The sequence below is a fragment of the Trachinotus anak genome, unplaced genomic scaffold (assembly GCF_046630095.1).
Source record: "Trachinotus anak isolate AG129_WGS33_773 ecotype Australia unplaced genomic scaffold, CSIRO_AGI_Tana_v1 ptg000019l, whole genome shotgun sequence".
In the NCBI taxonomy this organism is placed as follows: domain Eukaryota; kingdom Metazoa; phylum Chordata; class Actinopteri; order Carangiformes; family Carangidae; genus Trachinotus; species Trachinotus anak.
In genome coordinates, this window is record NW_027273870.1 from 10,351,941 (window position 1) to 10,364,355 (window position 12,415).

General features: G+C 40.2%; 2 protein-coding genes across 11 annotated transcripts in view; one reads left to right on the plus strand and one right to left on the minus strand.

Annotated features, from left to right (window-relative positions):
- LOC139636313 (zinc finger protein Aiolos-like) overlaps positions 1-12,415 on the minus strand; it is a 55,628-nt gene that overhangs the window by 29,455 nt on the left and 13,758 nt on the right. For 2 of the 6 annotated variants that reach the window (XM_071504272.1, XM_071504271.1), the window contains exon 3: positions 2,467-2,597. The exons of the other annotated variants lie outside the window; for them this stretch is intronic. The gene's annotated coding sequence lies outside the window, so the exon portion shown is untranslated. The remainder of the gene's footprint in view (positions 1-2,466; positions 2,598-12,415) is intronic. 6 annotated transcript variants of the gene reach the window in all.
- On the plus strand, positions 3,275-12,252 carry LOC139636318 (SWI/SNF-related matrix-associated actin-dependent regulator of chromatin subfamily E member 1-like). Of its 5 annotated transcripts, none has more exons than XM_071504285.1 (11): positions 3,278-3,567; positions 4,354-4,404; positions 4,755-4,798; positions 5,157-5,261; positions 6,218-6,298; positions 6,629-6,760; positions 6,985-7,156; positions 9,750-9,922; positions 10,043-10,144; positions 10,659-10,920; positions 11,012-12,252. In XM_071504285.1, the coding sequence occupies exons 2-11, from the start codon at positions 4,398-4,400 to the stop codon at positions 11,215-11,217; spliced, it is 1,284 nt and encodes a 427-aa protein (XP_071360386.1). In that variant the 5' UTR covers positions 3,278-3,567; positions 4,354-4,397; the 3' UTR covers positions 11,218-12,252. The 5 variants fall into 5 exon arrangements, with proteins under 5 accessions (XP_071360389.1, XP_071360390.1, XP_071360386.1 ...); XM_071504287.1 differs by having other exon boundaries at positions 5,157-5,255; XM_071504286.1 differs by lacking the exon at positions 3,278-3,567 and adding an exon at positions 3,605-4,029.

Genomic DNA, 12,415 nt, shown 5'->3' on the forward strand with positions numbered 1-12,415 from the left:
GCACTATAAAAAACAATATTGGAGGGCATAATGTTATCAGATTTTTTTGACTCAAATATTGGTATATGCCTTAAAAATACAGTATCAGTCAGGCTCTACAGTGCATCCGGAAACTATTCACAGCGCTTCACTTTTTCCACATTTTGTTATGCTACAGCCTTATTCCAAAATGGTTTAAATTCATTTTTTACCTCAAAATTCTACACACAATACCCCATAATGACAAGTGAAAAAGGTTTGCTTGAAAGTTTTGTAAATTTATCAAAAATAAAAAACAAAAATATAACATGTACATAAGTATTCACAGCCTTCGCTCAATACTTTGTTGAAGCACCTTTGGCAGCAATTACAGCCTCAAGTCTTTTTGGGTGTGATGCTACATGCTTGGCACACCTACGTTTGGGCAGTTTCTCCCATTCTTCTTTGCAGAACCTCTCAAGCTCCATCAGGTTGGATGAGGAGCGTCAGTGCACAGCCATTTTCAGATCTCTCCAGAGATGTTAAATCGGGTTCAAGTCTGGGCTCTGGCTTGGCCACTCAAGGACATTCACAGAGTTGTCCTGAAGCCACTCCTTTGTTATCTTGGCTATGTGCTTAGGGTCGTTGTCCTGTTGGAAGATGAACCTTGGTCCCAGTCAGAGGTCCAGAGTGCTCTGGAGCAGGTTATCATCGAGGATGTCTCTGTACATTGCTGCATTCATCTTTCCCTCGGCCCTGACTAGTCTCCCAGTTCCTGCTGCCGAAAAACATCTCCACAGCATGATGCTGCCACCACCATGCTTCACTGTAGGGATGGTATTGGCCAGGTGATGAGCAGTGCCTGGTTTCATCCAGACATGACACCTGGCATTCAGGCCAAAGAGTTCAATCTTTGTTTCATCAGCCCAGAGAATTTTGTTTCTCATGGTCTGAGAGTCCTTCAGGTGCCTTTTGGAAAACTCCAGGCAGGCTGTCATGTGCCTTTTACTGAGGAGTGGCTTCCCTCTGGCCACTCTACCATACAGGCCTGATTGGTGGAGTACTGCAAAAATGGCTGTCCTTCTGGAAGTTTCTCCTCACTCCACAGAGCAACGCTGGAGCACTGCCTAGTGACCATCAGGTTCTTGGTCACCTCCCTGACTAAGGCCCTTCTGCCCTGATTGCTCAGATTGGCTGGGCGGCCAGCTCTAGGAAGAGTCCTGGTGGTTCCAAACTTCTTCCATTTACAGATGATGGAGGCTCCTGTGCTCATTGGGACCTCCAATGCTGCAATTTTTCTGTACCCTTCCCCAGATCTGTGCCTCAATACAATCCTGTCTCGGAGGTCTATAGACAATTCCTAGGACTTCATAGCTTGGTTTGTGCTCTGACATGCACTGTCATCTATGGGACCTTATATAGACAGGAGTGTGCCTTTCCAAATCAAGTCCAGTCAACTGAATTTACCACAGGTGGACTCCAGTCAAGTTGCAGAAACATCTGAAGGATGATCAGTGGAAACAGGATGCACCTGAGCTCAATTTTGAATGTCATGGCAAAGACTGTGAATACTTATGTACATGTGATTTTTTTTTGTTTTATTTATTTGAAATATATATGCAAAAATTTCAAGCAAACTTTTTTCACTTTGTCATTATGGGGTATTGTGTGTAGAATTTTGAGGTAAAAAATGGATTGAATCCATTTTGGAATAAGGCTGTAACATAACAAAATGTGGAAAAAGTGAAGCGCTGTGAATACTTTCCGGATGCACTGTATTAGTGGTTGCTGTAGTTATGGTATTACTAGTGTTATTAGAAGAGGTAATTATATGTGACTCAGCCAAAAGTAACCAAAACAGCCATAGATACCAAAATCAAACAGGAAACAAACCTTTGAACAAAACGTTTGCTAGTGCATCGCCACATGTGTGCCAGCTCCACATCTAAATTAACAATGATCAACAGTCTATTTCAGAGCTTATCGGTCCATCTGCTTCTTTTATCTAATGGTAAAAAAGTATACATATACTGTGTAATATATATATATATATATATATATATATATATATATATATATATATATATATATATAAAATTCTGTACCATGTCTTTCCCTGAGCCTATCATGAGCACTGGTTAGATAGACAGGTAAATTATAATACTCACGGCATTTGTCCAAGGAATACTTCTGGAATGATACATCATAATAATCTGGCTGCAGCAGCTTCTAAAAATACCTCTGTCCACTAACAGAGTAAACTTTCAAGTCTGCTTAGTTCCACTGCCTGAGTCTATTTTGGAGAGCTCTGCAGGCTTAAGAACTAGGTCTGAATCTGCATCACAAGAACAGCTTTCCGGGTTTTCCTCTGATTGATTCAAAATGTCACATGCCCTGTTCTGCCTCTGGGCATCCACAATCCCACAGCTGTGCTGGGGAGGCCCTGCGTGAGTGTCTGTGTTAAGAACTGCACAGTAGCTTACAGGAGGCATGTGACCTCCATCCTACCTCCAGATGTACACACGTGTCCAGTGCTAAACAAAGTCCTGCCCATGCTTTGTGTGGAATCTGCTCCCTGTCCCATCCACACAGCTTTCTGGTCATTGTCTGGTGAGTGAAAGGAAGATGAGGCACCACACCTGGAGATGGGATAACAACAGTGTCTGTTGGCATATTATACAGGATGCAGGTCAAGCATAAATAGGATAAGATCTCAAGTGTGCAGTGTAAACAGACAGAAACAGGGTCACAATGAACACAATCAATTAACAAATCCAAAACAAGTACTATTCAGGTTCAATGGACAGAGATGTATGCTAAATCCCACGGGCTCTGGATTGTTATCTTAAGGCAACACACTATTACAACTATTGACCTCGGCGGCTCTCAAACAATGTGAACAAGAATGCAAAGTATTTCAGTTCTAAAAACAAGAGACCAGTGAATAGGGCAACCTTGATTTTTCTCAAAACTTAGCAGCCTGTGAAGTGTCCACAATGCAACTTACAGTATGGTGACATAATAAATCATTCCAACTTTATTTTTATACTATAATCTTAGATTATTACAGTGTAGAAAAGAATGGGTGTAAACTGTACACCTGCACTGATATGGCACATTTTTGACATGAAGTAATGTTTTGCAGTCAGGGTTATACTGTCTGTCAGCATTTCCCTCCTACATAACTCAGGAATAAACAGGCTATATCGTGATTTTTGACGAGTGTTTTTATGATGATGCACATCTGCATTTTAAAGATAAAGCCATGGAGGTAAAATGTGAAATCCTATTTAGCAGCTCTGCGTTGTTCTGATACCTTCTCTTTTCATCTGAATCGCAATCCTTTGAAGAGAAAGGTGTTCATACTGTCATAGCAATAAGTAAGAGCTGCAGCAGTGACAGCTGAGGGCGATGAACATCAGCATAGAGGCAAGGCACAGCTGAAATGAGGAGAGGGTGGGGGTGCAATTCTGGAAGATTCTGCAGGAATCTTACGAGTGGACCCCATTTCATTCGTTTATTGTGGGGACCGTTTCTCTGAGCTAGGTGGTTAGCCTTCCCTGTCAAAGCCACAACGTCCACACTGTGGTGGGGACTAAAGGTTTTAGGGTGAGTTTTCTGGCCATCGCTTTAGTATACATGCTTATGTATCACCATCAAAATCAGTGACAATTTGTGAATCTTTAGATTTGTTGGTTTGATCTGACGTTGCATGCTAATAATATCTCAGATGTCATTTTCTTTTCATCGAGGTACCTCAGCTACGTAACCAGTTAGCTAGCCGTCAACCTGCTGGTTATTTAGACCAACTTAAGTCAATTAAACTAGTGAGCAGAGCTAACCACATATATCCCGTGACTACTGTCATAACCTTATAATTAAGCTACAATTAAACTCATCTCACGCACGTTAACTACATATTGCTGGCTTCTGCTGCAGACTAGCTAACCTAACGCTAGCTAGCTAAATGACTGTAGCTACATTGTTGGCTGCTAGCTAGTATGAATACATGCTAACGTTAGCATGTAAGCTCGTTTGTGGATACTGCAGAGAACTAGCGCTAGATGAGAGGTGAAAAACCAGTCAGTCCTAACGTTAACTGCCGGTGCTCTTTTCACCGATTACCATATCCAAATAGACACCATTCCTTTGAGATTGAATGCGACCTTACACAAATAAACGTTTTTGTAATTTATTTTACTACCAATACATGGTTTGCAAGTTATATCCACGAGTTTTCCAGATAGTCAGTGTAAAGAAACACGTTATGCTAACTTAAAGCTAATGTCAATGCTAGGTAGTCTTAGCAAGCTTTGTTATCTGAGAGACCTTTATCGGCATCTCTTTGTTTTGTGATAGAAAATGTTATCATACTCTAAAATGTGTTTATTACAGAGCCAATGACTGGAATAGACTGATACCAACTCATCTCTTCAAAGATGTCAAGTAAGGAGCTGGGAGTGCTTTGGCTAGTTGTGATATTAATCCCTCTGTAGGTGATGGTGTTAAAATACATATTCCAAAATCAGACCCACTGTTTTCATAAATCCATGTAAAGCAATAAAACCACAATGCTGCAATATCATAAATGTAATACAATCACTAAAAGAAGTCCAGTGACACAGGTTTTAGTTTGTTAGTGATGTGTTATTTTATGTAGAAAGCATTTTTATTTGACTAGCACTTCATTGGTAAATAGGGATAACTAAGTCAAATGAAGTTGGAGGACTGGAAATAGTTTGCTGTGTCACTGAGTGGATGCTTATGTTTCATTTGGACCTTTTCTTTCACAACAGAGAGACCATCCTATGCCCCTCCCCCTCCCCCTGCCCCTACAACTGTAAGTATTCCTAAAGAAGTGTGGCACCAAATATTATCAGGGTATTCCAAATCAAGCTCATGTTGCTGTTTGTGGACTTCATTTTAGATAATTAATGCTTTATCAAAACATTTTTACAAGAGAACAGCCTTATTTTTGAATCCACAAACCCTGTTAGTGACACAAACTGATGTGCTGATACACCACTGCTTCTGAAAAGATTATTTCCTTATAGCCCCAGCATGAATGCAAGTTTCTTTGTTTTGCATTTTCCCAGCTTCTTTCATTGGTTTCTTTAATTTTTTTTCCTTGGGCTTCTCCCTTCTCCTTCTTTTATGTCATTTCTCATTCGTGTTTCTGTCTCATTTGTTTCCATCAGCAAATGCCCAACACTACCGGGTTTGTGGGGTACAACCCATACAGCCATCTGGCCTACAACAACTACAGACTGGGAGGGAGCCAAAGCAGCAACAGTCGGGTAACGGTATGAATATTAACATAGAGAAAACAAGGTGACTGAAAATATCAGGCAAACCCAAGTGGAGAAAATAATATCTCTAAAAAATCATTTCCAGTGAAGTTTCACACAACACTGAACAGTCAGCTTGCTTAGTCAAAGGAAGACACTGCAGAAGCCTCTGCAAGCATCGGTAGCATTGTAGCTTTTTCCACAAGACTGACCTTTGTTCGGAGCAAATGAAATTATACGTATTTTATCATTTCCACTGTTCAAATGAGCAGATGTTACAGAATAGTCAGTACGAGAGGCCTAACTCATTCCATTACTGAGTCTGAATATGAAATGTGTGTCATTCCAAACTCCCTCTGCTGTCTCCATCATGGTGCAGACTGGCTATGAGTCCATCTGTGTGTATCCAATTACCACCTGCCTTTCAAAGTCTGCATTTCTGACAGCCATGTTAAGTAACCCATGCCATCAGTGTTGCCATGGCATTACAGACTCGCTGCTCAGCATGGCTCTGGCTGCTGAGCAGTAATTTAGTCGCTGCATGCAAGCTGTGGTTGGCTGACTCTGATAATGGCATTATGTCTCGCAGTAGGCAAATCTCAGCTTAAGTGAGATTTTTTTTTTTTTTTTTTTTTTGTGTGTGTGTGTGTGTGTGTGTGTGTGTGTGTGTGTTTTATTTATTTATTTATTTATTTTAGAGTCAACACTATTCCATTGTAGACTATGGGGTTCCTGATTTCTGTATGGCCTCTGTTATTAATTAAATGAAGTTAATTGACATGATAAGAAATTACTTGGTTGCATCCTGTATTTGATTACAAATCTCATCTTTTTGATAGTTAAGTGTCAAACATGCACCGGCACGTAGTTTGACACTTGCTATCTGTACTCATCCTGTACTCATTTTAATGGTTGCCTGATCACCCAACAGCAACCATGCCCTAAGGTGACTCTTTTTCTTTCTTTACCAGAATTCTTCTGGAATAAACATCCCAAAGCCACCCAAGCCACCTGATAAGCCATTGATGCCATATATGAGATATAGTCGTAAGGTAAGTACACAGTGTGTAATTGCTGCCTTTTGAATCAACATGTGCTCTGTTGGGATGTTTTGCTTTTAAGTTATTCTATCCGCTCAGAGTAAGTAAGACGTACATTTTTGTTTCAGACACTAATAGATGTGTATCGAGGTAGGTGTTGAGTCAAATTAAGCCATGACTTAGCTAGGTCAGTCCACATCAGATAGTGGGATTTATCCACTTGGAGATGGAGCTTAAAGCACACGGCCTCCTCTGGTTTGTGACCTCTCTGCAAAGAGATAACCACTTATAGCCCCTCCAACCCAACCCAACCCCACACCCATGTCTGGTTCTCATCACCAGGTTTGGGATCAAGTAAAAGCCTCCAATCCTGATCTGAAGCTATGGGAAATTGGGAAGATAATCGGTGGCATGTGGAGGGACCTCACTGATGAGGAGAAACAGGATTATTTGAATGACTACGAAGCAGAGAAGGTTGGTTGTTTTACAAGGGGTGTTCATGGGGTTTTTCTGATGGGTGACCAGTAGATGTGTCTCCAACAGTTGTGGGTCCCTCCAGTCATCATTCCTTCCTTTCTAACAGTCCTGAGTAAACCTCTTTCCTTATCTTGTCGTAGTTGATAGAAATGAGGGTCCACATGTTGTGTGTGCTCGGCTTCTCTGTTTCCTTGTCATTCCTGTCATCTTTTCCACCATAGATTGAGTATAATGAGAGCATGAAAGCCTATCACAACTCGCCAGCCTACCTGGCCTACGTCAATGCAAAAAGCCGTGCTGAAGCAGCTCTGGAAGAGGAGAGCCGCCAGAGGCAGTCCAGACTGGACAAGGGCGAGCCTTACATGAGTATTCAGCCAGCAGAGGATCCAGATGGTAAGGCCACTCAGCTAAATGCTTTGTCTCCCAAGGTTTAGAGCAGTGTGACAGAGCTGTAATTACTGTAAAACGACCACACAGAGTTGCCAGTCCGCACACCGAGAGACTGTTATCTTTCCCCTCCTCCTACACTGCTACAACCATCCACATTTTTGGTAATGCTACCTTTGAAATGCCATTTCTGCTTTTAAGCTGCAAAACGGAACAAAATTTGTCTTTGTTTTGCACAACTGTTTACATTTTGTAGGTATTCTTGGCATTGGTTTAGACATAATTACAAAATTTACATTCTTTTCTCTGTTGTTTTAAAGACTGACGCACACACACGTTATACACACAGGCCAGAAGAAGACGTTTGAGTTACACCCACCTCAAGGAAATGATGCTTGTCTGGGGTCTGGCTGGGTTACAGTAGAAGATAATGATGTACAGGAAAACTACAGATAAAACCATTTGCTATTTAGAAACACCCCAGACCATATAAATGTCAGAGCTGGTATCCCAGCGGGTTATGTTCTCAACAGACTGCACGTACGTCAATGATTAAATAAGATTTAGCTCCCCAGGTGGCTACGTATTCTGAGATTGTGCTTTATTAAATAGAGTCTTAAAGAAATTCTTCTCTAAGCTGCTGCCATACACCCATTTAGCCTGTTCTTTGTTTAACAGCATCAAAACAGCTCACAGAGATATTCACAGGTGCCTGCTAGAGATATAAAGTCAAAAATAAATGATGGATCTGTCATAAACTGTGTTAACTTCAATAGTAGATCTAACCGGCAAATCTCAATTATTGTATCTGTAATTATTGTATTTGCTGAAAGTTTGTATTAATCATGACATCAGGCATTCAGCACATGCTATGGTTTTACTTCAAATCTGCAATGCAAAATAACCTGAAACAACAATATGCATGGGGAAAATGTTTAGGTTAAAGTGGAAAAATGTCTCACACATTGGTGAGAATGAATATCACTGAAGATTATGAACATAAGAGAAGCTTAATTTTCACAACCTACAGTCAGAATGTTTTACCTCCCTTGACTGTTTCCTGTTGTGGTGTCAGAGCACCTTTGAAACTTTCAACATGGCAAATGAAATTCATTTCTGCTTTCTGGAAAGTTTCAAGGGTGCACACATGGGTGCACAGCAGCAGCAAGTTTGGGTGATACCCACTGAGAGCTCTTGTTGCATCATGTCACATGCAGAGGTTCAGCTCAGTTTTGCCACAACAAAGCCAAAAAGGAGTGCCACAAGTATAATAGAGTCAAGCAGTGTTGGCAACTGGAAAAAATATAAGGGGAACCAACTGATAAATACAACTGCATATCAAAAAAGAAATTCTGTCATTGTAAAAAAAAATTGTATTGTTAAATATATTTTTGGATTCAGTTCTATATTGGTTTGCTATATTTATACCTTGTGAAAACAGAACCAGTGAACATGCTTAGAGATTCCATGATGCTCTTGTCTATTTGGAATTGTTTTTATTTAGCTGGCCAGCTTGTAAGCTTTTTTTTTTTTATCCAGTCTAGAAGGATAATGTACTCATTTGGACTCTTCTTAATCCCTTCTTGAAATCCCTTCCAAATTAGTAGCGATCAGCTAATTACTATGCAATAAAATCAATTAATAATTGATCTTTTAGATCCTCCATTTTACATTAATTAGATATGAATAAACCCAACAAACCTCCAGTGTTTCCACACCAAGATGATGTACATGAATTTCTTTTTTGATGCTCTCAATTACAGAACTTTTTTCATGGAGAAAAGTAAAGTTAATGTTGTCTTTGTTAAAAACACATGGTTTGAAAACAAGAAGACTGGAATGGGTCTTGAGTTCTGCAAAAAAATTCTCACTAAGCCCCTCCCCATATATCCCAACCTAGCCTGTGTAAAGGAGAAAAGGAGAGACCTGACAAATATAAATGCACAAAAATGATGGCTCACAAATACAATATCAGATTTAAAGCTGTAATCAGTGATAAATCTAAAAGTTCTGTAGTTATGAATTTTATTCTGAATGCATCTGCTAAAAAAGTTAATTTTAAGTAAAGAATCCATCTGGACTTCATCACAGCATTGTGGAAAAAATAACCAGGGATGATTATTGTCTTAAGGCACTGTAGATGAACTGTGTTTGGATTTTACCTTCCTGCACTATCATCCAGCATTTAAATGGCAAATGAGTATATGTTTAAGACAAAGACGAACATTTGCTGGTGAATGAAAATTGCAGACTATATCTTGAAACTTCTGTCCACATACAGTGGGTTATAATTAACCACTTGTCCCATTCACCTAACAATAACGGTTCTGCTTTGCCTAAGGATGTGATTTGACATAATGGCCTATACTTAACTCTAACTCTATAAATATTGAGCAACATCCTCCCTATGTTTATAGTGTCTTTATACAACTGTTTGCATCATTTTGTTTTGTATCATTTGTGCCATAGCTTGCCAAAGCCTCTAATACTCGTTGATTGTGACTGTCTAACACATCTCTTCTCTGTGCCTTTTGACAGGTGTATAAAAATATATTTCCCAAGACAATGGTGACAACTCAGATGTTTCTCATATCCTCAGATTACGATGACGGGTTTTCCATAAAGCACTCAGCTGCAGCTCGTTTCCAACGCAACCACCGTCTCATCAGCGAGATTCTCAGTGAGAGCGTAGTCCCAGATGTGCGGTCAGTTGTTACCACGGCTCGTATGCAGGTCCTCAAACGCCAGGTTCAGTCTTTGATGGTACACCAGGTATGATCTGACTGTGGTCTTCTAATCTTCACTAAATGGTGGCATGTAACAGTGACAGCTTTGGTTTTTTTATGGGTTAATAATGTCATAACAATGGTGCTTGTGTGTCTTGTATCACAGAGAAAGCTGGAGGCAGAGTTGCTTCAGATTGAAGACCGCCACCAGGACAAGAAAAGAAAATTCATCGAAGCCACAGAGTCTTTCACAAATGAGCTCAAAAGGGTACGGCATCTTTTACATCGAACTTGCTTATCACTTACTCGCACGCAAGCTTCATTTTGCGTGTTTAACTGTACAGTGTGCAGTGGTTATGTGCCGGTCTACATCTGCCTTACAGCCACCAGCTGCTGCTAACTCAAGCCATATGCTCTGGCAACCATATTGCTGTCATCATTTACAATTTGTAGCCCCTATAATAACTGTTGTTCTGAAACAAGATGCAGCACTGTGCAGTTGAATGCACTGTCCACTGTTCACAACAGGCGGCGCCATTTAGCCTTTACAGATCTTCTTACAGAATCTATTCACTGAGTGAGAAGTAGCATCAAGACTGAACATGTGCTGGTTACATTATTTAACTACATGAAATTCTTATTTTGTGTCCAACCTGCTCATGCATGTTCAGCATAATTAAACTTTGTAAACTGAAAAAAAAAATGTTTTAATGAACACATAAAGCTAGCTAGCAACTGTTTTCACCTGTCTAAATTAAATCCCCCATTACTGCACTCTTAAGCTATGCTGTATGAAGGTGGAAGTGGACATGGAGAAGATCTCTGCAGAGATTGCTGCAGCAGAAGAGGCAGCCCGCAAACGGATGGCTGAACGTGAGAAGGATGCAGGAGAGCGAGGTGCAAGAGAGGCCCCCACCTGTGTCTTAGCAGAAGAAGAAAAACACATTTGTGCAACACATGGCAACAAGCCCCAGCAAAATTCTCTCAGTGAAAGTAGCAACAAGGAAGGCGAGGACACAGAATCCAACACACAAGATGCACCAGGTGAGCCACTCTGGCCTCTATTTGTGGCTTTGGTGCTGTCTGGCTCTCATGATTTCTATGTCATGTTTTTTTTTTTGTTGCTTTTATTCAGGGAAGCCAAAGGCCTCAGAGGAGGTTGAGGCTCATCCTGGCAGTGAGGAAGGGGCGTCAGAGGACAAGGAGAGTGTTCCAGAGGGAGCCATGGAGGAAGGCACTAGTGACAGTAACACAGGCTCAGAGACCACCTCTGCTCAGACTGAAGATGCCCCGACTAGTGAGCCACCAGAGGGGCCCAGCAGGGCAAGAGCAGCCCACTGAGTCCAACACCTGACTGTCTGTGAACTGCAAGGCTGTTGACCTGTGATCCTCCGATAATATATATTGCACAGTATCATCTCAGTTTATCAAAGTATATGAAGAGTGTTCACATGGGCTCAATGTTTAACAAGCCTGAGGCAAAGATGATGTTTTAGTTTGAAAACACCATGGCTCACAGACAAGTGCTGAATAGAAATACATGAAAAATTTAAAGCATTTGAAGCCAACAAAGCAATGGTCCTGTCTAAAATAAGTGGCGTTTGGGTGCGCCACAGAGATCCATGTGAAAGCACTATATTTCCTCCACAGGCCTCATTGCCATTTGGAAGACTAGCCCTCTTCAGCACATATTGATACATATCTCTAGCACTATATGTGGCAGATCCCAGATCGTTGCGAATTAAGACTGGCTGTATGAAAAAAGCTGTCACGTGAAACAAACATTGTTCAGTGTTATATTTAACTTTGTCTTTTGTATTATAGTGTCATTGTTGCTTTTATTGTTATTTCTGCATGTTGCAATTTTTTAAAATAAGTTGGCATACTTGTGAAGAGTGGAACTGAGTGACCATCTCCTTGGCAGGAGAATATTTGTTTACTCTCTGTATCAGTATTACAGTGACAGTATTGTCTCAGGAGTTTGTAGTCATTAGGAGTAGTTATTAATATTTATTTATTATCAGCATTTTTATTATACTTGTGTATTGGTTGTCCTGGGCCTAGCCCAGTCCATCCATAAGTATATCACATCATTAGTGCTGTACAATGCTCAACTACCAGTGTTCTCAAGTTTGCTAGCTGTCAATCAAATCAAAAGCAGTACGCTTAGAACATCTCTGTGTTATTGTCAATATTGAACTTTTCAGCAGAAAACTTTTAAATGTACCGTAATTGTGTACAGAGTGTAACAAGGTTTGCTTAAACATGGACCTTCATGTTGTTGTAAAACAGCTTGAAGAGCAGTCATAAACATGCAGTCTTAAAATGAATTTCCTTTTTGCATATTTATACCAATAAACTTTTCTACCTGAACAAGTTCTCACTTCAGTTGTTTTCAAAGAATATTAATATCTTATAAATCAATATAAATCTATGTTTACGGCAAAAACATACATAATTTAAAATGTGTAGACATTCTTTTAACAGTATACTGCAAAACTATTCTTTGATAAATAGTACATCAGAGTAGGCAGATTGG

What these genes read in the sequence shown, in the direction of transcription:
- LOC139636318 (XM_071504285.1), top strand. An exon ending in CTCCCCCTGCCCCTACAACT is followed by an intron (nt 4,799 to 5,156) that starts GTAAGTATTCCT and finishes TGTTTCCATCAG; the next exon opens with CAAATGCCCAACACTACCGG. An exon ending in TCACAAATGAGCTCAAAAGG is followed by an intron (nt 10,145 to 10,658) that starts GTACGGCATCTT and finishes TGCACTCTTAAG; the next exon opens with CTATGCTGTATGAAGGTGGA.